The sequence below is a fragment of the Amblyomma maculatum genome, chromosome 5 (assembly GCF_055883805.1).
Source record: "Amblyomma maculatum isolate TAMU_Amacu chromosome 5, ASM5588380v1, whole genome shotgun sequence".
In the NCBI taxonomy this organism is placed as follows: domain Eukaryota; kingdom Metazoa; phylum Arthropoda; class Arachnida; order Ixodida; family Ixodidae; genus Amblyomma; species Amblyomma maculatum.
In genome coordinates, this window is record NC_139348.1 from 150,237,987 (window position 1) to 150,264,167 (window position 26,181).

At 43.6% G+C, this 26,181-nt stretch overlaps 2 protein-coding genes across 2 annotated transcripts; both read right to left on the bottom strand.

Moving 5' to 3' along the window:
* Positions 1 to 402: 402 nt before the first annotated feature.
* Positions 403 to 10,529, bottom strand: LOC146189951 (deoxyribonuclease-2-alpha-like). The gene is made up of 7 exons (XM_084603356.1): positions 10,315 to 10,529; positions 8,393 to 8,594; positions 6,881 to 6,953; positions 4,946 to 5,110; positions 2,830 to 3,027; positions 1,537 to 1,781; positions 403 to 856 (listed from the first exon to the last, which is right to left on the bottom strand). The coding sequence occupies exons 1-7, from the start codon at positions 10,425 to 10,427 to the stop codon at positions 752 to 754; spliced, it is 1,101 nt and encodes a 366-aa protein (XP_084459482.1). The 5' UTR covers positions 10,428 to 10,529; the 3' UTR covers positions 403 to 751.
* A 2,322-nt stretch (positions 10,530 to 12,851) lies between these two features.
* On the bottom strand, positions 12,852 to 21,596 carry LOC146189952 (uncharacterized). Its single transcript, XM_084604674.1, has 10 exons — positions 21,318 to 21,596; positions 20,600 to 20,646; positions 19,270 to 19,308; positions 18,736 to 18,771; positions 18,522 to 18,618; positions 16,801 to 16,943; positions 16,063 to 16,110; positions 15,925 to 15,960; positions 14,027 to 14,216; positions 12,852 to 13,041 (listed from the first exon to the last, which is right to left on the bottom strand). The coding sequence occupies exons 1-10, from the start codon at positions 21,379 to 21,381 to the stop codon at positions 13,031 to 13,033; spliced, it is 711 nt and encodes a 236-aa protein (XP_084460800.1). The 5' UTR covers positions 21,382 to 21,596; the 3' UTR covers positions 12,852 to 13,030.
* Positions 21,597 to 26,181: the final 4,585 nt, after the last annotated feature.

The following is a 26,181-nucleotide window of genomic DNA, read 5'->3' on the forward strand; positions in this document are numbered from 1 at the left end:
CATTAAAGTGTGCTATGAGGCGGTCTTAGCTAATTTTCAAAGTTATTAAATCAGGCACGTTATGTATCTTGTGTCTGGCTTAGGTAACTGCCTACGCATTTGTACTAATGGCTGGTTTGTAAATAGTGCTCTTCCTTTTAAAAGCTTCGTAGAAGTTTGTTGAAAATCCGTATATTATTCAAGTGCATTTCAAATATTTATTCATAAATTTCACGCTCATGATTGCACCAAAAACAAGGCGACTCGATTATTGGTAGTAACGCAAAAAATACAGGAAAACAGCAGGTAATGAGGGACGATGTCAGAGCCTGATTATACTAGCTTAGAGAACGTGCATATGATAGGAGACGCAGTTTTCACATCACTCATTCAGGAAGAATGAAAAACAAAGAGTCGGTTTTCATCACGTGATCTTTATTGCCGACGACAATGTAGCTGGCAAAAGGAGGAATTTCTTGTTCTAAACAATAACCTTTTACTTTCTTCTTCTTGGCTGAACGACGAATTGATTCATTGATTTATTTATGCAAAGATGGATGGATTCATTAATTCAACATCGGTTGCTTACTTCAGGGACTGATCGATTTATTTTTTTAATGAAGAAGTGAACAAGTATTTGGCAGGCTGAAGCCTGCATCAAGCCCATGGTCAAGAATGAAGAGTGGGATAAGGTTTTAAAAGAAGCTGGATTGCATTTATCTCTGAGTTCGCCTCTGAGTGGTAGAAAAGAAGCTACCGGTCGGAGAGCTAACTACACAGTGCATTGTGTGTTGACGATGGCGCTCCGGCTGAAAAGCGTCCACACGACGCTGTTCTGCATGCAGACAGCCTCTCCACCTCTGGTCTCCTGAGATTCCTGCGCAGAATGTGATGTCAGCAAGCACCACCGAAAGCTTCTTAAGAAATGTGGGAGTGTTTTCGGCATTCTGGTAATCAATTTTGATAATTGAATAAAAATGTTTGGAAGCAATGTTATTGCCCGTAACCACTCATACTAGGCCGACACGAACAAAGTGACCACCGTGGAAATATTGACGTTACGATATTATCACGAACATCTACTCCGCACCATGTTGGGTATGCTGTTGAAATCAGCTTTGGCAGGATAACGTCCATAAAGAATGGGAAGGTAGGGGGTCTGGCTTGCTCGGTGACCAATTAAGGCCATGACAAGATAAAAATACGGGACTGTAATAAGTGCATACATCCGAACCTCTCCATATTAACAATAATCGCATTTCGATCACTATTCACTTATCAACAAGGCTCCACATTGAAGACAAACCTGATGACCTGCTTTTTTGATCTGATTTTGTTTAACAGTTAAGGTTAATTGCCTAATCTGCAAAATTTCGTCAAAACTAGCCACGGTCACTTACTATGGAGTATTGCATCAAAATAAAATCTCAGCAAGCTGCCATGCTGCAAAAACGTGGCCACGATGAATGGAAAGTAATCATGTTGCCTTTCATGATACCCAGTTCCAGAGAATACCTCACATCGATGCATATGCAGTAAGATGAAATTGGGGCTAACCATGCGGTTCATAGATCCGAAGCAGAAGACAGGCTTGTCGATGGCTATGGCCCACTTGCTGTGGTCCTCCGTGGTGTTGAAAGTGACGGACTGCTGAGCATCGAACGCCAGTTTGATCGAATCCACGTTGGTGACGGTGTAAGTTGTGTCGCAGTCCGGAGGCAAGGGTCCACCGGCGCCGTTCCTCCAGGACTGGACCACTAGGTCATCTTGCAGGTCCTTGGCCAGCACGTAGGAGTATATGTCTATGCGGTCATATGGGTGAATTAAAGGAGCAAAGAAAGTGTTTGACACAGCACTCACACCCTGCTGCCTGTTATCCATTACCTTCCTTGAAAGATATGAAGCAAGCAGTCGTTTAAACCAAATTAAGTTACTGTGGGTATTCTTTATAAATGTCTCATGCAGAGCTCCTTACTTTCCTATACCCTTGTCTATTTGAAAACAGCAATTTGTTTCCGAACATATCATAAAAACATCTCTTAATAATCGTAACCTGTTCCTTCGGTTACAGTGAGATTTTCCTTCCTTCATTCTCTCGGGATGTTCTTATCTTATCTCCCTGTCGAAAACTCAACCAGAAGAAAAAAAAACAATTGAGAGAGCTCAATGATGTATCTGCACAGGGTTTAATTGCTGCTCCTTCTCTCGGGATGTTTTTTTATCTTATTTCCCTGTCAAAAACACAACCAGAACGGAAAACAATTGGGATAGTTCAATAATGTATCTGCACAGGGTTTAATTGCTGCTTGAGAAAATCTACGCCTTTTATTTTCTGAGAATTTTGGTAGAACTTAAAAGAGAATTGCCCCATATGCCTTTCTCTGCGACCATTATGTCACCATAACAAAATTCATTTTTCTATATTGCTTCACTCGAAATGCTTTTTTGTCTTATAGTGGCTAGATAAGACTAATGTATAGATACGAAACTGATTTCAAAATTTCATACCGTGCGCTCTTCATTAAAGCTTTTACGTGCTCAGTAATATTTGGTGTCTATTTTAATTCGCCTTCCCCGCAAAAAGAAAAGACAGAATTACAGCAACGCCCGTTCTTGGCCTTGATACATAATATAACGTCAGTTAGTATCTGATAATTGTAGTGACAGAATAGCTCCTGCATAGCGTGGCAGACATCAATACAGCAGTTCCGGAACACATCGCATGTTTTTAGCTTGTAATGCCACTATTACAGCCGCACTACGTCGTTCTTCCCACAATAGCAGAGTTTATCCATGGAGAAGAAGCTACATCTGAACACCGCTACAGCTACGTATAAATATCGCCTTCACCTTCAGCCAGGGTGGCTCTCTTTGCGTACGCTCGCAGAGAGACTCCGCCGGCGCTCGTCAGGTTGGTGATGAAGAGGTTAGTGGACCCTCGCACGAAGCTGTCCTGCGCAAGCAACGCCACCTGCGGATACTTGTCTTTCATCGACTGTGGCACTTGTCTTTCGTACACGTTTGCGTACTCGGTGCGTAGTAGCTTTGCTGCGAAAAAGTGGAGAGGGAGAAAAAATACTGAAAAATATCACGCCAGAGAAGTCAAGTACACCTCCTAGAAAGGAAAATAAGAAACTCACTTTCAGGAGAAAAGGTGGCAGTTTGTTCTGACTTCCACAGCTTTCTGTCATTTTCTTGGCCTAATTGGGCTGCGGACACGAGCCATTTCTATTTGCCTGCCGGCGTACTTTCTCATAATTTAGTTTTGGACTCGCATCAAGAAGTACTCACTTCTAGCCTTTTTTGGTGCAATTTTTCTCCAATCGATTCTCCCAGAACGCGCGTAGTTATTATTTGTCATTTCAATGCTGGTGTAATAATTTCAAGTTCTGGTAGCCGTGCCCTGCAGGTGATCTACACGCAGGCAGAAGCGTCCCGAAGAATGTGGCAGAGCAGCAATCCTAAACCGAGTGTGTTCATATATCTACAACAGCAGCTGGTCATCAGGTTCTACAGTAACTAGTCTACAACCTCAAAAATCTTGAGCAGCTGTCATCTCTTGCATTACCGGGGAAGCTTATCTTTTTAGTAAGTGGTATTTCACTACTGAAAACATAGGTTCCTCTAAGTCACAAAAACGAGATTTTGATGCCGAACGCAGTAAGAAGATGTCATGCCATATTGTCGAAAAGGGAGCCATATATACTATACACGGGCGCCACCCAGTCTCAACATAGAGCAAACGTAGTTTGCCATAATTATGAGCCAGATATCACTATAGTCGAACGGCTCCATAACAAACGCACTGCCAATAATCTTAAGCTGATAGCCATACGTCTTCCCGTCTTTCGCTTAGTGGAAAAGAGGATCTGGCTCCTTACGTCTATGTTTACACCGAGAAAGAAGCTTATACCGCCTTCCAAGCAGTGGCGACCTGACTGTACCGTTCTCAAGGGTATTCGAGCAGGAGAGGAGTGCTACGCCACAATTCTTAAATGGGCTCTCTGCTCACGAAGGAATCACTGGAAACAAAAAGCACCTTTCACTGCATCCACTACCGTTTTTGAATCATGGGTTCGTGCCCCCTTTACACCTGCACCGTTATCACCTATGGATAGGGCCGAGAGAGGACATCGTGCACAGCGCTATCCTGAGAACATTCTCCCGCATTTTGCCAATCCTCATGACTTATATCGCTGTCCACGCAATGAATTTCTGAGGATATAGGCGGTACTTGATCGTCGAATCAAGACTGCTCATCTTCTGCCACCAGTAAGGCTACACCTCATAAGCCGGTATTCATACCTGAGCCTTAAGGGCTCGGCATAGCCAGCCAGAGGAAAGGCCGAACGTTTTCTCTGTAGCTGCTCTGCGTTAAAACAGTGTCGAGGAGAACGCCTATCTTGGAAGTGTATCGACCTGGCACCCTGCAGTAGTGGATATGTCTGCATTCTCACGTAGGACCCACGTAATCACTCATGCTTTGGAGTGCTTTTTTATATCGCTTTAAGGAAAGCCAAGAGCATGGCCGCTCCTGTGCAGCGCTTACATAGGAACTATCCAACTTTGCGGAACGAAAAGGCACCAACCTCTCCACCTCGCTAGATGACCTCATTCGGCCCTGAGGTTTTGCCTAATATCTGCAAAAATAAATAAGATCTATAAAGCATAAAAAATGGCTGCAGAAAATTCGAGTTCCAGACGGCAGTGCAAATACCATGGTGCCGTTTCTGGAAGCTGTCGCGATCATACAAATGCAGTGCGTTTCGTTAGGTTTAGCCCCATATGTTTCTCATTTATACTCGCTTTATGTTCCCGTTTGATTCAGACTTTGGTATTTCCTGTATTTATTGCGCTTAAAATTGTCAAATCGGTGAAGTCGATAAAACTCCCAGTTCTCTCAGTTAAGGAGACCGCGGAAAGGGGCTGTTTTTTAACCAAGTGGGAAATGCAATAGGGGCCTCACCAATGTTGTCCACTTGTACCGTCGGGAAGGTGACACACATAAACAGCTGCCCGTTCTCCCTGGCAGTATCTGGGAAGCTGTACTGGCCGCTTCGCAGACCCTGGACAAATTTTGGCACGCTGTGTAAGAGCCAGACGCCGTACGAGTCGTCGAACAGGAGCACACCTGCGAGAAAGACCGAAATTGTTTTTACCGCTTTCGTTTAGGCATGAAATGCTTTTAGCTCCCTTTTTCGGCGACCTTGAGGTGACGACGAGCAAATATCAGAAGCGAATAATCGGAAAAGGATTCTCCTTCATCTGAACACCGAAACTTGAACATCTGGGTACCAAACGAGATATGACGAGATCAGTTCTCCGCTCTCTTGAGGTTTCAGCGTCGTCCACGTGAAATGCGGGACTCTGCCGCACACTCGAGCGTAGAACATCGCTCGACGTCGGCAGTCAGTTCGAAGCGCATTCGGGCATCGGGAAATAAGTCTGCCACGGTAGCGCCATATTATGGCGTTTCTCTCTTCAGCGGACGGTTTTCTACACGCTGAGGGACCACTCAAACGCGTTGCTTCTACATGCATGTCAGGCCAGCGTCCTTTTATAGCCGCTTAAGTCTCTGCAGTTCAACGCCACCATTGTCACATCTTCCTAAGCCGAGAAATGCAGCCCGATGAATAGACGTAGAAGCGTCTTGCAGAAAGCGATCGCTTTGCGAGATATATACGTCACGACAAAAGACTGTTCGCCCCTACAGAAAACGTGTTGTGCACGTAACCATTTCGTGCTTACCTCTGCTCCCGTTACGGTACAGACAGTAACTTGTTATGTGATGGTCTGTGGGCCATGATTGTGTGAAAAAAATATCCCAATTCCAGGGGGAATGAAACCTCCCATGCTGTAGTTTCTGTCCCGACGCACTGCTGCTGGGTCAGTGGTACTGAGCATTTCTCGTTTGTGAGATTGCCACCACTGGCCAAAAATAACGTTATAGCTTTTCGTATCCCCGTCCCTGTCACTAAAGGTCACGAAGATCGGCCGTGGCTTAATCTCTCTTAACCTTATTTATTCTGAAGACACAACAGCTTAAGAGGCCCAAGCACAATGGGAGTAGAAAAATCTAATAAAGTAAAAAAAAAATATATATACCGTCAGAAATAGTAGTGAACGGAACAAATTTCCCGTATCTTGTCAGGGAAACACTCACACTCTTCAACTGGTCAATATAATGTTAGGTCATAACATTACCAGTGCACACGCAACGTGACAAGTTTCTCTTCAATATTTGCACCATTTTACATTATGTCTCATAAATACGTTTATTAATACTCTTTTCTGCTCTTCTCGTATTAGCGACATTTACGTTAGCGTCGTAGTGCTGAAGTGTTCATCTGCGGTCATAGAGAAGCGTTTACAAGGCACACAATCGTGGGAATAAATTTATTTTTCGGTGTCTAGCCGAGGAGGCCATCTAAAATGCCTGAACGTTTTATGGGAAGTGCCTGCTCCGTCCACAGAAGGATTGACACCTCCTGGCAGCGAGACAATGCAGAAATAAGTTTTCCCCATCAATCCACACCTCAAACACTTTTGTCCATCACTGAGAACTGGAGAAACATGATGTATGACGGAAACCTGATCACGTTGCCTTGAGTGTGTTGCTCAACGAAGTCTAGAACAAGGCGCACTGGTGGAGGAGGAGATTAGAGATGCGGAGAACTGCAAGAAGGTGGAAACATTTTTGGGATTGAAATTTACTCTCTCTAGAGCATATTAATAAAGGCAAAGGCCAGTTAAGTGAAAATATATTGCCATAAACGGACTTTCATTTGGTTGCGTAATGTGCATGCTAACCATTCGGCAAAATAATCTTGGTTTTGCGTGAGGGAAAAATGTCATCGCAAATCTACCTCGACACCATTATGAGAGCGATAATTCTGCTTACCTTTGCAGTGGCCATTGCGTGTCCCGTTATAGATGTCTGGTGTCTGGTCATTGTAAACAAAGTACAGGAGGTCCTAAATTTAAGAAACATATTCCCAATATTATTAAACGCAAAATCCACGAGGCTGATGCGCACCTATTGAAAGCTTAAAGCTAAATAACAAAATATGCTCACATTGGAATACAATGTGCCCTAAGAAAGCGGTGCGCTCTACGAAAAACAATCTGGCAGGCGTTCATCGCTGTTGCATTTTAAATAAGCACTCGCTCTTTCACTACCCACGTGTAGACCACGTCACGTACCGTCATGTTCCATGGGTCATTATTATAAAAGCTCCTTGCATTCACTAAACCCTCAAAAACCACCATAGATCGGCGACGTACATCCAGCTTGGGATGAATGTTTCCAGCGCTCGTGTCATTCAAATGGGCGCTATCCATGATAGCACATTGCAATGCATAAATTACACGCACCAGAAGGTTTTATATAGGCTTATAATTAGGCTCCTAAATGTCAATATATTCTCTCTGCTGTTATATAAGAACAGTGTTTTCTGAGGTTTGTGGGACTGAAAGTTCTGTTTTGTATGTACATCTGAAAGGCATCGAGGCAAAATTCGTTTACTTTTTAGTTTCGAAACTTGAGTAGGTGGTATAAGGGTGCGATGATACATGGTTAATGTATTTGTCGTCTACATTTGCGACGTTTAAAATCTGGTGTGTGAAATGCGAGCTCGTCTAGAAGCCATTTCCTTAACCACAAAAAAAAAAAAAAAAAAAAGACACCATGGATTATCACCATTCGGCCCGAGCTTTATGAGCAGAGTGTTCCATTTCGCTAGAAAATGTGCACGAAAATTGTGTACCAAAGACACTGCCTGTTTATACTTAAATTAACAGCAAAATTTTCACTTGACATCATTTCTGCATGCAGTTTTTATGTTGTGCTTAACGTGACCATATGACGCTCTTTTTCTGCGAGCAGATTGGTCTTGAATCGATCCCTAACAAATTTTACTAACGTTATCGCACTAAAATTTTCGTTCACAAGAAAATATGGCGTCGGTGACGCAGTTGTGTGCGAAACATTACGAGCATGGCGCTTGCAAGCGGCCGACATAAGCCTGCCCACTGACTGGACGCAGGGTTTCCTGACATTACGTTTGGCAGGAGCTGCCAACTCGTGCCTATCCTTTCACATGGGAGGGTGATATCAGAATCAGCTTGCCAGGACCACAGCATTCACATTATTCTTAGGCCCCTAAGGCACGTTCACATGGCTTGGTTAAATTGGGATTTGTATGGGGGCTGGCAGCCTATATAATCTATCACGTCTTGCCCCTAGTGGCGGAGGTTAAGTGTCCCCCGTGATTTTTATTTATTGTTTTAATGGAAGGGCTACTGTTTTATATGATACCAGATATCGAGAATGTGAATTGTGGTAAATGGCCTTTGGGTTAACCGTTTCGTCTCAAGTGAGGTGATTTTCATTTCCATTTATGTGAGGAGGTACCTGTCTCGGAGTGGTTTGGTAGAGGGGGGCCAGCGTGAAGGCGATCGGGTTGTCGGTTTCGTACAAGTCCTCCTCCGACAATGACCAGTAGCGTAGAGGCTCTCCTGTGGTTCGTGCATCTATGTAGACGAACTCTCCACCTCCAGGTTGGATGTAGTTATTCGCGTTAGGCGTCATCTTAGGAAGCTTGTACATGATGAACCTGCGTATTTTTCCGCCATCAGTTTCTTGTTTCACACAGACAAACTACTGTGGCCACGACAGTATATCTCGAAGTGCACGTTGGAAGAAACTTAATCCGGAGGCTTGCACTAATGGGCCTCTCAGAACACTTCTCATATAAGCCACGCGCCGGCCCTTGTACCATTGCAGCTGAGGTGCGACCGAATGTGTTTCATCCTGAAAATTTGAAAATCCGTGCACCTCGCGGCGATAACGCCAGTTTTACTACCCTGCTCGGAGGAAGCATGCTGGTCAGTAATAGATGAAAATTCATTCTTTAACTGCAATGTCACTGCTGCTATCTTCTTCTTCTTCATCATCATCATCAACATCATCATCATCATCAGCCGGACTATGTCTGCTACAGGGTGAAGACTTCTCCCCTATTCATCTAATTAACCCGGTCCTGTGCTACTTGCATCGACTTGACCTCTGGAAACTTCATCCATACACCTAATTTCTTGCCGCCCCCTACTAAGCTTTCCTTCACTTGGATCCAATTTGTTACCCTATTCGACCATCGGTTATCCTCTTATCGCACAACGTTGCCTGTCTATGCTCATGTTTTCTTGATTTCGACTAGATTGTCATTAACTTGATTTCTTTCGCCAACTCTGCAGGATTCCTGTCTTAATTTTATACACCAATCATCTTTTTTTTTTTTTTGCTGCTAGGTTATAATGTGTTTGTATGCTGTCTTTCTAGGGGGTCGACCTAATAAGATTGTTTTTATATTTAAGTTTCCATAATTATGTACTAGGCTGAAATAGAAGTACCAACAAATTTGTTGGCTCTGCAGTAGCCATGGCCCCACTTCGAGCTAATGAAGGAAGCTTATAGTGGATATCGCTACATGATTACACATACAGGATCATGGAGGACATATAAAGGACCCTGCTCATGTTTCGTTTATTGGTTGATCCATCTCTCTAAATCTTCTTCGCTGAGAACCACACACTTGATCTTATTAATAAGCGAATGTCATTCAGATTCAATAGCGCAATATCAGGAACTGTGGCTGCCAGCGCCTAAGCTGCAAAAGGATCGATGATAAAAACAGCTGCATCGCAGCAAACAGCGTGAAAAACACTTAGAAGAAAAGACGACACTGGAAGAGCGCTGAATCTCAATTAACTTTATTCGCTATGTAAACCATACCTATACGCATGAGCAAAATAATCACAGAAAAGAAAAAAAGAAAAGAAAAAAAGTCATTTTAAACATACAAAAATATAAATTTTTGACTAAAAAAAGGGTTATTAGGCACGAAAAGATTTTTGAGTGTTTTTGAAATTTTTCTTATTTCCTTTTCTGTGATTTCCTTCCTCATGCGTATAAATTTTGTGCACCATAGCGAATTTGGCGAATATGGAGAATAAAGTAGTTGAGAGTCAGTGCTCGTCCTGCATCTTCCTTCTTCTGCCTGAGTGTTTTTCGCGCTGTTTGTTGTGATGGATCATTACTAACTCACACACTCGCTTTACCTCTAAAGAACAGTTAATACGAAAGCTTCCCCTGCGTAGTGATTCAACCGGAGAAAAATTTTGTCATATATTCAGTAATAAATGCTTGTATACAGCTGATGGCACGTGTTATCAGAGCGGCACACTTGTGTCCCAATTAGCAACAAAAGAATAGCAGAAACAACGACAAATTAAAACTAATGGTAATCTGTACCCAGCCTATGCGGCAGTACTCACCAGTCCACATCTTGCCCATCCTGGTCTTTGCACTTGGGTGACGACTGAGGCGTAGAACAAGTAAGCGACGCGATGCTTTGAGCCACGATCACTGTAATGAGCCCGAATTTCATATTCTATTCTTGAATACGAGTAAAACAATGTCTTTAATTGAGCCGCCTTCCTTTTGTTTTGTGATGACGTTTATGTGCTAAATACCAGCTGTACGTAAAAATCACGTTCTCGACTAAGCTTTTAATTTCTAAGGAAGGAATTATGGAGCCGCGCAAAATCCTCTCGTTCTCACTTGCTATATATAAGGCACATCTCGCTGTAATATGATGTCCTTGATTTCGTAACGTACTCCTTCTTTGCGGCCCTGGCCGAACAGCCAATCAACGGACTTTGCTGCTGCTGCAGATTACAAGAGGGCTGCGAGGTATAATGACGAGGCGCAGTGTACGCGGCACCCAGCTGGCAAGCCAATCAGAGTCAGGGGCGTCCAGGTGTGTCGGTACACCGCGGGTGCCTACGCAGTGAACCGTAACACTGAAGTGGATCTGGTTCTAGAATACAACTGCTATTGTAATATTTTTTATTATTGTTATATATATTTTTTGTTTTTCTCGATCGTCGGTATAGATATGAAAACAACAGGTGCTCCCCGGGGTTCCGAGCGCAGAGCATCCGTTTCACGGATGATTAGTGGTATGCGCTGACGACATTCAGTGGCCCTTTATATCCGGGAGAACGAGAGCATCTGAGTGTAAACATGGACTCCCTGCTGGAGATCTCGGAGCCATCATGCCTGTAAAACAGTAGGTTATCTGATACGGAGTTCGGGGCCTAACACAGGTATAATTACCTTTATCAGTCTTTCGACCACAGCCATACGGCTACAAAAGAAGTTTTCGCAGCTTTCTCTGCGACTGAATGCCTTTTCGGCCCTTAGGTAATTTAAACTCAGAGAGATCGCCTGGAAAGGATGGTAGGAAGTTTTGAATATGGCCTCTGTTTCTGGAGATGACGCTGGGTCGAAAATAAAGTGCAAAATACAATATATTTTCTACTATTTCAACGCACAGGGGGTGATGCTTCGCTTAACCAAAATACAAAATACCTGATGATGTTTTCCAACCTGAATGTCTTTTTTTTATGTTTACTTGGCTGTGTTTTTCAATAAATGTGCGAAATATGCGTCATATACAAGTTTAAATTTCACTTCTGCCTTCATGTGGCAACTATTTATTTGAAGCAAGCTTAGCAAAACTATTCATTTCCTTCATCCCCTCAAGTCCGGATTGCGAAAAGGATCAGTATGTTGAATAAACGAGGCCACCATTCAGATCAGTCTAGCCATCATGATATGTAACAGGCCATCATGAGTTGCAGTTTATCTCAGTTTAGCCCCAGTCTCAAACTGCGACAATAGGCAGTGAAGTTTCCTCAAATAGATTTTGTGCAACCGGAACCCTTCGGTGAGCCAGCCGTATCATACCACGAACTCACTGCGCATTACAAAGCAATGAGAAGAACAATCCCACCACCCCATAAAACACTGACCAGGCAACAACAAGTAATATGGAGACAGCTACAGACGGGGACCCTCCCCAATCCAAACTACATATCAAAATTCACAATAAGGATATGAATCCCTTCTGCCGGTTTTGCGGGGAGAAAGACAACTTCGAGCATATGATATGGGTGTGCAAAGCCCATAAGCCTCCCTCAGAACTCTTGCCTGATCCCTCTAAAGAAGCTTGGGACAAGCTGAGGTCCAGTGATGACCCTGGCATTCAGTTCAAGGCCGTCGAATGGGCAGGCGTTGCCAAAAGTCTCCACGGCCTGCGGCACGCTAGCTGACTTCCCTTATTCCTCCCAGTTATTGTGAATAAAGTTTTATCAGCGTCAGTCTTGAAGCACTGCACTGACGGCGGCTCATGATTCTCATAGAAACTTCTCGGCGTGAAGCTAAATCCGAATTGTATTTTCCTTTACGAAGCGCCTTCATGCCAGTGTCGATGCTGAGACAGCCAATAAATTCCCAACTGTGCGACTAGGACACAACCAGGATGCAGGATAAGCGCATTTTTCCGAAGCGATGGATTCGTGACCCTTAAGAGTTTCTCGGTACCTATAAGGTGCACATTCTAATATCCGCAGCTATTCTTTTCAGTTTTAGTCACCTTGCGCAAATGGACTTAATAGGAGGATTGCTGCTTTCCATCATGCCATGTCATTAAAAGGTTAGCACTGTTACTGGCTGTCAGCCAGCCCATTTTCTGAAAGCGGCTGAAATCTCTTTAAATAATAAAATAAGCAATAAGTAATAAATAAGGGAAGATTAGATAAGCATAATAAAGTAATAGAAGTGACAACAACGATTGTTAGAAGCATAGTCTTTATTGACAACATTATGCGCTGTCAAAAACATTTGTACTTCTGTTAAAAAATCTTGACTAACTCTTTGGGCGTTCTCCAGAGAGCCTCCTCAGAAATGACGCAATTGGCGGTAGCTCGTCGATGGCGACGTCATTGTTGTTTGCGACCTTTATCTCTTTCTTTTTTTGGCTTGCGCCTGGTCATATTGTAGAAAGCCGCATGAAAGACGGTGAGGTAGAATGCTTGGCAGCTGACGTCTGTAGATTTAGTTATTGATTACATCGGTCATGGAGTGCAGTTACTTCAGAGCAGACGTGGAGGATATCGAAAACGCCAGACTTTAATTTTGTGTGGTTCAGGAAGCACCTGCGGTAGATAGAAAGAAGCACGGATTGTCGTGAAAATATTAGAAAATAATTGATAGAAATTTGAATTTGAAGTATACAGAGATAAAACTCTTTTATAAGATCCGCCCCGCCGGGGTGGCGCAGTGGTTGGGGCGCTCGACTACTGTTCCCAAGAACGCGGGATCGAATCCCGGCCTCGGCGGCCGCTTTTCGATGGAGGCGAAAAGCCAGGCGCCCGTGTGCTGTGCGATGTCAGTGCACGTTAAAGAACCCCAGGTGGTCGAAATTTCCGGAGTCCTCCACTACGGCGTCTCTCATAGCCTGAGTCGCTTTGTGACGTTAAACCCCACAAACCAAACCAAACCTTTTATAAGATCCAAGAAAATTTGCATGCTAACCCGACAGATAACAGAAACTTCGCTAAAGCTGTATAAATGTTTCCTTCTAAACTTTTCTTCTAACTGAGTGCGCTATGAATAGTTGGGAGGTTGGAAGGATGGAAGAAAACGCGAAATCAGCAGGGATACTATGAGCAAGACATTGTGCTTTGCACTGTCTGTACTCTGGAGTAATTTACTCCTGATGCGGTATATTCGGCTAGTCATTGTAGCGAGGTCCGAGAGGTTTTCAATTCGGCCTTTAAGTTTTATTCCTAGCTACCTTGCGAATACTGTAGCGAAGTGTTCCCCCAGGCACCGGTATAAAAGAAAGTTCCAAAGTTTTCACAATGGTGGATGAACAGCGCAAATTAGACGCAGACCAAGAAAGAGACGAGTCTGGTTCGTGTGTCTTGTCTCTTTCTTGGTCTGTGTCTATATTGCGCTGTTAATCCACCATTATGAAGCAACAACAACTAGCCCAATCTCCAGTTCTCCAAGGTCTGTTTTGTAGCCGTATTTAAGCGTCGAAGGACCCAATGATAAAACTTTGTTTTTTTTTTAATTGTTTTGATCTGCTGTTAAGAATACGTCTAAGATTATTTAGGGGATTAACACGGTACGTACAGTTAGCTACGGATCCAAGCAGTCCACTGGTGAGCCGGTTGACGACATTCGTGATTCCTCTGGTGAGGAACCTGAAGGGCAGCAGGGAAGTGAATTCCGCCAACGAGGAGTTGAGGATGTCCACGAGTGGGCACACTAGGCTCGAGATCAGGCCCAGTTGTAGGCCTTCCGGGGAACCAGTCAAAATGCACTGCGCAAATTATGCTTTATTGTTCACATGACCCGGATTGACTGAATTCCACTGCTCTAAGAAGGTGTGTTCTATAATTCGCGCTGTTATTTGTTTGCCGCGCAAAGTAATTGTTAGCACCGCAAAGTTTCGCTTTCTACCGACGACTCGCCAATTCCACCAAGAAGTGCAACTGTAAATTGTGCCACAGAAAAGAGTTAAATTGCACTCCTGATGTTATTGCAAGTCCCAGGCGCATTCAAACTCCTTCCTAAATTTTTCAGAGGTAGAAGGTTCATAAGATGAGCGAATTCGTTCAGTACGGCGTTCTTTTTTCATTATGGGTGACGGAATAGAAGTGTTCCATAATAGAATATAATAAGGAGTCGAGGGTTGGACGAGAACTCTTCTGGTCCGGAACAAACTTATTTGGTTAATGTTACATCTACGCGTGTCAAGAATCTAATATGAATAGCGTACGTAAACACCGAATCGTATGGGAACAGTCTAGTTAACATCCTGATCCGAAGCATATTGAAACAGACAGAATGAGCTGGAATGATTTTACAAATATTCGCTACTAGTACAGATATTCGTTCAAACCAGTAATCGAGAGAAGGAGCCTAGTGCCAGTGAGAGGGCTGTTATAGAGAGCTGCTGCTTGTAGAGCAGTATCTAAAATGGTCAAAAGGCTCCGGCCTTCCACAGACGAACAGAACAGAAAGTCATCATTTAATGCATGAGCGTCATCCTATACTGTGCGAGAAAAGTACATTTCTGCTGCTAATTGCGACAGAGAAGAAATTATGCCGTCATATGTGATTCGATGAGAGAAGCGAGAACTGAGAATGGGGGGGGGGGGGGGGGGGGGGGGGGAGAGTGGTCTACGAGATTCGACATAAGACAACTTTTTGGCTTAACCTGTCTTAGCCATATGCTAGGCGAACCTACTCAAAAAGTTTTCCGATGCAACAACCGCACGTAGGCTTCATCATACAATGGGTCTCAAGTATTATACAAATTTCACAGATTGTCATGTGTTAAGAATGATATTTTAGAATAATGCACGGGCGCTATATTTGTATGATGCGTGAGATATCCTAACGGTGTTTGCATCAAACAACTTTATTCCGTAGTCCATCGCCATTTCGAGGCCACGCGTCATCACTATGAAAGCAACGCTCGATTGGAGCGTGTTATGTTTCGAAACACTCCATACCGCTCTTACTGACAGCGACAGTATATGCTTTGAGACGTCATAGACTTAATCGACCTCCTTGCCCATTCGAAAAGTACTGGAAAACAAGAAAAAAATTGAGTTTGCTCGAATAACTTTCGATTTAAAATATTTGATTCTTTCGGCGAAGCGATACAAAGAATATTCGGTTCGCTATCTGATTATTTCGAATATTTGTAAACCTCTATTTTCCGTATACGCTCCTCACACCCATATGATTTGTGAGAATAACGACTCAAATGCAATTGCTTCCTACAGAAGTTTTTTCGTAGATAAAAAAGAACGCTAATTGAAAGCTTCTCTCTACTCTCACAATTAAAGTTAACCCGCTTTCATTAGTTGTGAGTTGGTTGAGAAAACAGGCCCCACCCGTATAGGAGGGATCATCTGCAGGCGTACGAAGGGCACATTGCTCACGAAATAGTTGCCCTTAAAATGCACCTAAAGCTGAAATCCTTTTAGAAATAATGTTCAGTGTGCATTTATACTCACCCCTATTGCCGAGACTAGTTCATTCAGAATGGGGTCCTGAAAGAAAAAAAAGGTGCTCTCAGGGGCAAGAAGATATTTGCTGTTGAAAACGAATTTATGTCAGTAAAATGATATGTCAGTAAAATGGCAGAAACATACCGTCACTGTGGAGCCGGCTTCGCAGAACAGTAGGGTCCGATTAAGGCACTGAAATAATTATTGCAGTGAATAAAATGCGGGGCCCTTTAAAACCTAGGCTGTTCTTCAATTACTGAACATTTTACATAATTGCGTTTTGGTTTTAGCAACAAATTTTTTATTTTCTTTACAAGAACTACTGAAACAAAAACTACGAGTTTGTTTAAGCTTAACCTTATGAGTAAAACGCGATAGCCTCTTATCCTTTTATTTATTTCTCATTTATTGTATGCCACTGCAGTATCTCATCATTCATATCGAATCATTCGGTCTGCAGACGTCGGACGCCGCCGAATATTCTTTAGCGCGAGCTTCTTAATGCTATCGCGTTAAGAGATGAATGCAGTAGCTTTTCTTTTAGAAAGGAGTGGCTCCAATATTTAGGCGATATAGTTGTTTCCGAAAGATGTCGAAGCCTAGAGAAGGAGAACCATATTGATAATTTTTTAGGAAGCCTTTTGTAGGGACGCAATAGCTTCTGAATATTATGCAGTACACGCATAAAAAGAAAAAAAAAAAAAGAAACATACACGACCGTCAATGGAAAAATGTTCGCGACTATGTAAAACTTTCGGCCACGAGTACTTAAGCCAGCAATACTAAAATCAAGATAAGATCAGCAGAGGCAAACAGCACGTATTGGGCGCGGATATTGATAACTTCCATTGACAAATACAAATCAAGAATAGGTCCTCTTACCGCGCCGACGTTGAATACGCTGGGCAGGCTTATCTGCAGAGGCTCCTGACATGCAATGTTTCCAGGACTGAACGTGCCGCAGCTGAACAGGGAAATACCGAGGGGATTACACAAGATGTTCGCAAGACCTCCAATGTCAGCCGCTGCAAGATAAATTGGAGATGGGCGACTCAGCCTCGCGTACATAAGCGCCGTTGGTGTGTATATACCTGTCTATATATCTCGAATGTAAAAGAACAGGAGGAGCTGAAGACGTTTTTCATAGATCTCCCTAACAGATTCGAATTCGCATAATTATTTCACTATTGCTTACTCTGACTAAGTGTTTGAGTAGTCCTTTTTGTTGGCTGGTTGCCAGACTACCCCGCATGAGTCCCACAAGTGCATTTCACCGCGTGCCAATGTTTGCATAGCGCATGAGATTTCAGCCATAAGGCGCCTGCTCTTACTCAACTTCTTTAAGAATGTATAGTCGTGAGAAAAAGTGGAGAGACCATGCGCTTTGAGAAAACTACCCGCCAGCTTTTTCTGACAGTGAAACATTTATTTTTGAGATGGGCATTAGTTACCATGCTTAATATACTTGCCTTCTTGCCCACGCAATTTTCTCTGGCACACCTTTTTATACATCAAAAAGAATAGTAGCAGTTAGCGTGGTCTCTCCACTTTTGCTCACGACTGTACATCGGGTCATCTGGCTCTGCAATTTGACCTTGACCCTCTGCTTTTTTTCGGAGCAACGTTTTGAGCCTTGCCGCTTTCTACCGTGTGACAAGACGGCGGTATAAAAGCTGCTTCGCTGGCGATCATCTCATCGTGCATAAGGCGTGCATAGGTACTAATGCGTCAACAGAGTTCCGCTCGAATAACTAGGTTTAACTGGGATAAATTTTCGCAGTTTGTTTCAACGCATGAAGTAGGTCCCGCATCCTTTATTCCTGGTTGGTTGGTTGGTTTGTGGGGTTTAACGTCCCAAAGCAACTCAGGCTATGAGACTGTTCTGCTGGTTACATGGCCGAGTAGGAATGCGTGCATGTTGCATCAGCTACTTCCTGAAATGTTTGTCACACTCAAGTTGCAGAAATGTAAAAAGATGTTCATAACACGAGTTTATTATTAAATATTTATGAGGAACTTCGACTAAGCTCTCACATGAAGGTTCACATCACTTTCTGTGCACTTGTGGACAAGGAAGAAGTTTCAAATACGCGTTTGAAGTGTTCTTCTTGCATAAGGATAGCATACTTAACCTTTTAGCTAGCCTCTATTACGCATGTGCCTGGAAATGCTGCCTGATATCCTGTTTCTGCTTTAAACATCGGGTTGTGTTGAAGCAAAAAATGAAAACATGCTTTAGCGAAGCCCTCTTATTCTTTAGCATAGTTTATTACGCACATCAAACGCCTTAGTCAGCTGCTCAGCTTGTGGAGCTGCTAAAGTCGCAACACTGGAAGCAATTTTTGTATGATTCCTACACAATGCAAGACAGGGATTACTTTTCTCCACTTTCTAGCTTGACTTTTTTCTCTGCACTCTAGATTGAGTCTCTAAATTGGAAGGAAAGGGCAAGATGCTTGCCTTTCCTTTCCGAGTACGCATTACATCAGATTGTACTGAAGAAGGTTAGGCCCAGATACCTTCATTTAAGTCGAAACTTAACTGACCTACAGAGCCTTTTTCTAGACTTGTTAAGTGCTGGTATAAGGAGAGGAAGCACTTACTGAGACCAAGTCGAGACACCACAGCTTCCAGGAGTCCGACCACGTTGAAAAGCACAGAGACAGGACTGGCTACCTGAGGCAGTATCTGGAGCACGCACTGTGACCAAGTGCGAGTTAGAACAATTCGTCTATCGATCGTTTCTGGAATTCTGCAATCTAAGTAAGGACTAACAAGAGTCTCTACAGGCCGGAAATTTTCGCAAGCTACACTTACCCCTACGACTCTTGTAAGGTCTGGAATCAAGCCATCCTGAAAGAAAAAAATATAGTTTCAGTTATTTCTTTCATAGGCGAACTTTTTTACAATGAGCAAGAAAGAAAAAAACCGGTAACTCATCAAAGACAAAGATAATGTTTAACACTCCAATTCTAGCCAGTGCCTCTTGAAGCCTTTGATTTTAATGTTGCCGGACGTTTGGGATACACAAAAAGGGCGAGATCAAGTACGCTGAGATTTCAAGAAATGTCAAGTACACTCACAGTTGACGCATTAGGAATATGACTCGGTGCGTGCAAAATTTCAATTAGTTTGTGCATATACGAAATGGCGAACAGATTTTGCTTATTATGAATCGCGGCATAACAGGAAGAGCTGTTTAAAAAAGAATCATCCAGTGATATCAATGATTAGTAGTTGGCTGATTTGTAGGGTGTAGCATCCAAAAGCGACTTAGGCTATGAAAGAGGGCAGTTATCAGTTGTCTTAATTAATAATATAAGTTCGAAGTTTGAAGGCCGATTATCTTACCGATGTGTCAGGACAGGCCCTTAAGGTATCTCCAAGGCACTGCGATGAAATGAAATAGTACCAGATCACTAAATACGAAGTGTAGCCAGCTTGTCATACCTCTAGAGCACATCAGTGTCTTTCGCACATGCTGACATTCGAATTATTGTCATGGGCATACTTCTAACGCGTTTTATTTCTTTGAGGAGCCGTAGAAGATACAACATTAATGACAACCACGAAGGTCACGGACAACCTTTTAGGTAACGTACTAATTGTTACACTATCAACCATGCACTCCTGAACTTTAATCTTTAGTATTTCATGCACAGTAGTAGATTGACTGTCTCGTACTCGTATGTATGTTGTATATGTTGTATATAGAACCATTTCTTCCGTCTACGGTTTATATACAACATTTTATGGCAGGTTTTATCTTTACTGATAATTTCGGTCATATTATGTGCACATGTAGAATAAATGTTTATGGCAAAAATATTTCTGGCTTCATTTTGAGTGACTCATACGGAGTTAACATTGCCTTCAACAAAGCTTGAAATTTTAAACTCGTTTTCTGCTTTCATTCCAAACTGCAAAATGTTGCGCTGCATCATTTATAAGGTTTTTGTTTTGCTCACAGACATTTTTCAAAGCACCTATAGTCTCCCAACAAAAGCAGGTGTTCGACCTGATTCGACTTTAGACTTCTTTACGTCATTGATAGGCCACGTGAGGCCGCACCTCTAGCTAGCCCCCGATGTTTCGGTCCTAATTTCTAGGTTTATGATCTTTTCATGGTGTTACTAGACGTTTCAGAAATAAAGTGCACCACGAAAGAAAGGGGAGCTCAAAGCAATCAACCGCAATAAAAAGAAAACTTCTTCGGCTCCCTTCTGACCTTATTTACTCGTAAGTGAAGTTCACAAAGGGATGAAAAAGTATTGATGGATGAAGCTATTATTAGCGAGATAGTGAATTTGTAAACGCACACGTTGTCCAGAAAGGTGAAGACTGGATTCTTTTTTATTTGTGAGCAGAAAAACCGACTGCTTCAGATACACACTCTCAAAGTTACGGTCAGCGTGCTTGTACTTTTTAGGTAACATATAGGCTTGAGTGAACAGGCTCACATCTTTGTTTTCTTGGCGTCATTATAGTATGTCTATAACAGTTAATGCGACAATCTTCAACCATATGCCATGCAGTAGAACAAATGTGATGACGCCCTCCTGCTCCCTTCTCCCTCCAAAATAATTGTTTCTGTGTGACCCAAAACGCGGAAACATAAGTAAACATTAATAATGAACTGCATAAACACGTCGAATGACTTCTGACTTCTCAAATAACTTACCTCGCCTAGGTTCAGAATGTTTGGCAATGTCACGTTGATGCACTGACCTGCACAAGAAGTGAAATGCTGAATTAACTAATATTCCGATCACTCGACGAGCACAGTAGCAAAAAGGCCCCATTCAAACAGCACATTGGTTAGCAGCAGTTGAATGTGGATGCGAATGGTGACCAGCGTTCTCCTGTAAGGTGCTCGTAAATTGTGCTAATGAGCAGTACCCCTCTACACTAAGTACAAATATCATCCCTTGTGCGGACTTAAACGTGTCTCAGCTTTCGAATATATGGAAGAATTTTATTAGACGGTATGCTTACTGTATCTCTATTTTCTAAGTCACGCAAATACAAAATTAAATAAAGACCCTGTTCGCAGTTCAGCATTGCATGTCAAAAGAAGCCCACAGGTGTGGCATTGCGTAAGCGCTGCGAGCTCCAATTTGAGCCTTAATGTATGCCAGGTAGACGTATATATGGACGCTTTCAAGAGCGGTACTGGCTGAACTACGTAGCCCGCAACGGTTTACCTAAAGAGTGATGTAAAGTTGCCGCAGTACATAGCTATAATAAATCACAATCTGGGCATAGTCATGCCAGAGAAGCGGTTATAATGCTGCTTTACGTCTACCTTAATGCGTAATACCTTACGCTCTTTACAAACTCTCGGGTGCTGAGTACGTTTTGCCCTGGAATCCGCATATACGATGCGGGTAAATGCTTACCGTTTGCGGCAGGCACAACGGCGACTCCGAGCGCAAGAAAGAATCCCAGCATTGCTGCAGACATGCTGCTTTCTTCAAAGTGGTCGGGAAATGGAAGGTCAAAGATGAAACCAAAGGTTCTCTGCTCAGGGTCCGAACGTGTTGTCAATCGCAAGAAGGCAAAACTTAAGGCTATCCAGGATACGATACACGATGGAAATCTAGGTTGGAATTAGAGCGCAACCACGGAGCCATGGAGTTCGACACGGGTCGACTTGTTCTGGGCCCCGGCGGGGATCCTTATTTAAAGAGACAGAGAGCTGTTTTCGAGCTGAAGATGCGAGTTAAGAGTTTGACAGATGCTGTCACGGGGTAGCAGTGTCTACCACGGGGGTCGCCGATCTTGGAATAATAGCTTTTCACCGGCACGTGGACTGCCAGGAATCACACCAACATCCCTTTCACGGGCTACAAAAGACAAGCTTTGACAAGGGTGACACGTGGTGCTTGCACGTTGTTTGCTTTTCCTCCTGTATGGCGTTACTTTTCTGTTGTGTTTTGTAGAATGCTTGTTGCGAACAACATGACAACATGGTCCTTTCTTTTGTCGACCGAACCTTGTTGGGCTACATGTTACTGATCTGCATTGTCTGTTTAGAGTGTTGTTGGAAAGGGCCCTGTCGACATTCGTTTGTGAAAGTTAGGCGGGAGTACACAGGCAAACGCGGAAACTAACAGTTATTGTTTATTTCATTTGGAGCCCTTGGTAGCTTCTGTGAACCACAAAACAGCGTGACGGAATTGTTACACAAGACTGCGAGTTAAGTTAAACACACAGGATGACGGAACAGGTCATCCATCACCATCCGCTGTTTGTGAAATTCCCGTTGAAGTTGTCTTTATACACTCTGTGGGATGTTCTGGTGTGGTGAAAATAGAAACCTATTATTTGAGAAAACATTAGAGGCTTTTTAACGAGAGTCGTGAATGAAAACAATAGCATTTACTCCTTATCGCATTTATTTTGAAAGTGCCACTAACGAAGATCGAAACGAAGGGCTCTTGTCAAATGGCCACCTCGGTTGGGTTCGAGTCCAGCTCCCGGCTGTTACCCACTAGTTTTTTCAGATGGGTTGAAGCTGTTGTCCGGCCTACTGCGTGGTTTTACAGTGGGGATTTGATTGTAAAGAAGTCAGCGCCCTCAGATCTCTTCACTGTGGGCTGCTCCGAAAAGACAGCCGAGAAAAAAGGCCACAAGTTATCCCGCCGCGGTGGTGCAGTGGTTAAGATGCCCGGCTAGTGTGCTACCCGGGTTCAATCCCGACCGCCGGCAGCTGCGTTTCGATGAAGGCGAAACGAAGAGGCGTCCGTGCGCGACCTCAGCGCACGTTAAAGATCGCCAAGTGGTCGAAATTACTCCGTAGCTCTACATTATGGTTCTTCTTGCTCTTTTTACACTTTCATTCCTACCTTCCTTCCTTACCTCATGACATGGTTCAGGTGTTCACAGAAACGAGTGTGACAGATACTGCGTCCTTTTTTTCCTGTGAACCAATTAAAATAGGCTCCAACACTCGAGGAAAAAATAAGTTGCTTGACGGTTCGTGCAGCTGCTTGGTCAGCAACTCTCGTGTCATTATTTAAGCCCAGAGAAGGCAGGAGCCCTACTGGGGAAAATCTTGTGCCCATTGGAAACCCGGGCGCCACCCGGCGACACCAGAGATCGAAATTAGCATATCCCCAATGCATGAAGGCTGCTCTACTTCAATGCCACCGCTTCACAACGTTTTCGGATTTGGTTAGAGTTTAGGATTGCATCAGTATTAACTATGAGGGACGCCGCATACCATCGCACTATTACGTGAAAATTGCTTTTAGTGCCGCTTTAATCGTCTCTAAAGATAGATTTTCTTGTGCTCGCGCGGTGTAATTTCTCGTTTATAGCGTTGACACAGAAATTATATAGCGTTGTAATGTTTCTTGTCGCAGTCCATTGTTTGTTGGATGTGATGCATATGGAGGTATTCACTGTTAAACCGTTGATATCATTGTCAGTCAAGGTAAGAAGTGATCACACATAAGCACCTACAACTCCGAAACACATTGTCCTGTCCTATAGTGAACGAGTCGCTGACTCAGACTATAACCATTAGTTTTCGGCAATAAATGCATATGTGCCATGACTATTTATTTGTTGTCATTCTTGCCTTATTGCATCTAAAAAGTGGAAAATGAATATTATGTGTCAAGTACTGCACTTTTACAGTTGGAACATTCATTTGCCTTACTATAACAGTTATTGAGTTATTGTGATTATTTTTGTGCATGGCTTTACTTATATATGAGCATAAAACTTTGTTGCGGATAGTATGTTTGCGTACTTGCTACAGCAGCACATAGTTGGCTGGGTATGTATGGGGCCTTGCGTTCCAAAGCTAATGTAGATGTCACTATAACTGCTATTTGTCACAGCGGAGCAAAACTTTAGATGTTTCGCTTGCGGCCGCGGCAACAGATACTGAGTGTGCTGCGCCACCTGAAACAAAAACGACTTATTTCAGAACCACCTATTCTGCTTGAGTTTTCCAATAAGCAATACATAAATGGACATGAACCTGCCAAACGTAAGGTATACCCGCGCGGAACATTAAGCACCGAGGTCACTGAAGGCCAGCGTACTTGGTTACCCAATATAGGAAGTAACTGGTGCTACCATGCGCACCAACCAGCGGTCTGAAGGCAGATGCGGCGCTCATGGCACTCGCAATGGTCTGCGACCTGGAGTAACAGACAACCTACATACTTATCGATTCCCAAGTGGCCTGCGGAAACTACAGCAGGGGAAGGATATCGTCCGCCATGCACCACACCTAGAAAAAGTAACTATACCTCAATTTCAGGGCTTTCTATTCAGATGCCTGATGCCTGGTCACAACTGCCCTTGTGGAAAACGGGGCCATTAACTAATCAGACTGTTGACGTGCAGGTACGGATCATAAGCGACAAACGGGTAATCTCGGCATGGCGACATCTGGGGTCTTTATATACAAGAGGGATATAGGAGTCAAAGTATTTTTTGGACATAGAATGCATCTGTCGCTGACGCTTTTTGCTTAGGAAGAATGCCAAAGACGCCAGTTTTGTGTCATTCGTTTCGCGTTATTGTGCGCAAATCACATCCTACGTACCAAATGACGATTATCACGTGAGTATCATTATCAGTAACGTTTGGTCCGCCATGTGGCGTATTTGTAGGCTTATGGCTTATTGCTATGTACAGTGTGACCAATGAGGGATCCAAGTGACCGGTAGTTCGAAACATGGAGCCGGTGGCTTGTTGATTTGTATGACACCCATTTTTGGCCACTATTTAACGGGAATGATTAAATAATTTATAAAACACCAAGAATATTGTAGTGTAATGCAAATGTATTTGAACTTCAGGCACTAAGCGCTTGTCGGCTTTCAATGGAAGAGAAAGCTTTCTACTGAAGTCGCCAACAGCGCTCGCTCGGCTAAAGCATTGCCGCTACCACGTACCTACATCGTTGGCGTAACAGTGGCCCCCTAAAGAAAGAAGCCACCCTGGAGACTAAAGTAGCGATGCACATTAAGGGGTCATCAAAGAGCTTCCGGTCTATTTAACGCTCAGCGCGGAAAACATATCAGGTGACGGTGTCAAGATCGACAACATATTTGAGCGCATATATTTGAGAGAGAAGAATGCAAGAGCCGCTATATGTAGCGAGGGATTCTGATCGCAAGAAAGGAGTTTGTGAAGGGGTCCATGGGTGATCAAGAAGTGCGCCTGAGGGTAGATATGGGGGGCACGCAGGATCATGGCGCTCTTTCTGTCAGTTCTGATAACCACACAAGAGTGAACATAACGAATTGGCGGCTTTCCTCAGCATGCATTGCAACTCCGAAGACAGATGTGTAATCTGACGCATCACGATGTTGGGGAAGAATCATGTAAAAGAGGGTTGAAGTCTCGAATTCGTCAACGAGAAGTATGGCTCACTCTACGGTGGTATCACATGCCTACATAACGAACTGGGGGACGAGTTCCCACTCAGAATGATGACACTGATACCCATTGTCAGCACGATACAGGGCGTCTGTTTGAGCCGTTTGGTGAGCGTGTTTGTATGAGCACTATATTACTCGCTTGTTTTGCAAAGAGTGAGGCATACTTCGACGATTGCCTGGACGACATCAGATTAAACAAGTGGCAAAATTTGCTTCGAAACTCACGCAAAGAGTTGTAGCTGAGAACAGGATGTCGGAGTATCAACAAGCCGTAATCCCTGTGGCTGTAGCCGAAGTTAAGGCAAAACATGTAACATGGTCGATGGCGATTAAGACTCTTCGAGGATGTGCACTTGAAGATGGCAAGGACCAGCAAAGGTCAATAATTACGCGAGTAAACGGACGGGCGGAGAAAGCCAAGGTCTGTAACTGACCAAAAGGAGCTGGGGGAGGAGTGGCGGGTGGGGTGGAGGCTGTGGCAGTCATAGCATGAACGATTGCACTCTCTAAATAAGGTGCACATTTGACACCAGTAGCTTCAGTGGTGAAAATCGTGTATATGTTTTCACACCGCCGAAATAAGCAGCATGGCAGTCGACACGGAACGACGCGCAGACATCAGCCCGTAAGTGGCGAGGAATGACGAAGAGCCATTTGCCACCATCGGGCATGAGAATCCAGCGATAAGAAAGATCATCTCGAATATGGAGTGTTCAGTTTGACGCCGTGGGGAGCATGGGTGTGCTGAGGTGGCGGTGCGGGGGAGGTGGTCCACGAGAGAAATGCCGATGTCATTACGCTGCTTCACAATCATTATTTTTTTTTTTTTTGGCTAGCATACCAAGGACACCAACAG

Coding starts and splice junctions, on each gene's coding strand:
- LOC146189951 (XM_084603356.1), bottom strand. CDS start 10,427: ATGAAATTCGGGCTCATTACAGTGATCGTGGCTCAAAGCATCGCGTCG. Junction 6,954..8,392: donor ACCAAACCACTCCGAGACAG/GTACCTCCTCAC, acceptor TCTTAAATTTAG/GACCTCCTGTACTTTGTTTA. Junction 5,111..6,880: donor ACGCAATGGCCACTGCAAAG/GTAAGCAGAATT, acceptor TCTTTCTCGCAG/GTGTGCTCCTGTTCGACGAC.
- LOC146189952 (XM_084604674.1), bottom strand. CDS start 21,381: ATGTCTGCAGCAATGCTGGGATTCTTTCTTGCGCTCGGAGTCGCCGTT. Junction 18,619..18,735: donor ACCTTACAAGAGTCGTAGGG/GTAAGTGTAGCT, acceptor ACTTGGTCACAG/TGCGTGCTCCAGATACTGCC. Junction 16,944..18,521: donor GGTGTCTCGACTTGGTCTCA/GTAAGTGCTTCC, acceptor TTTATCTTGCAG/CGGCTGACATTGGAGGTCTT.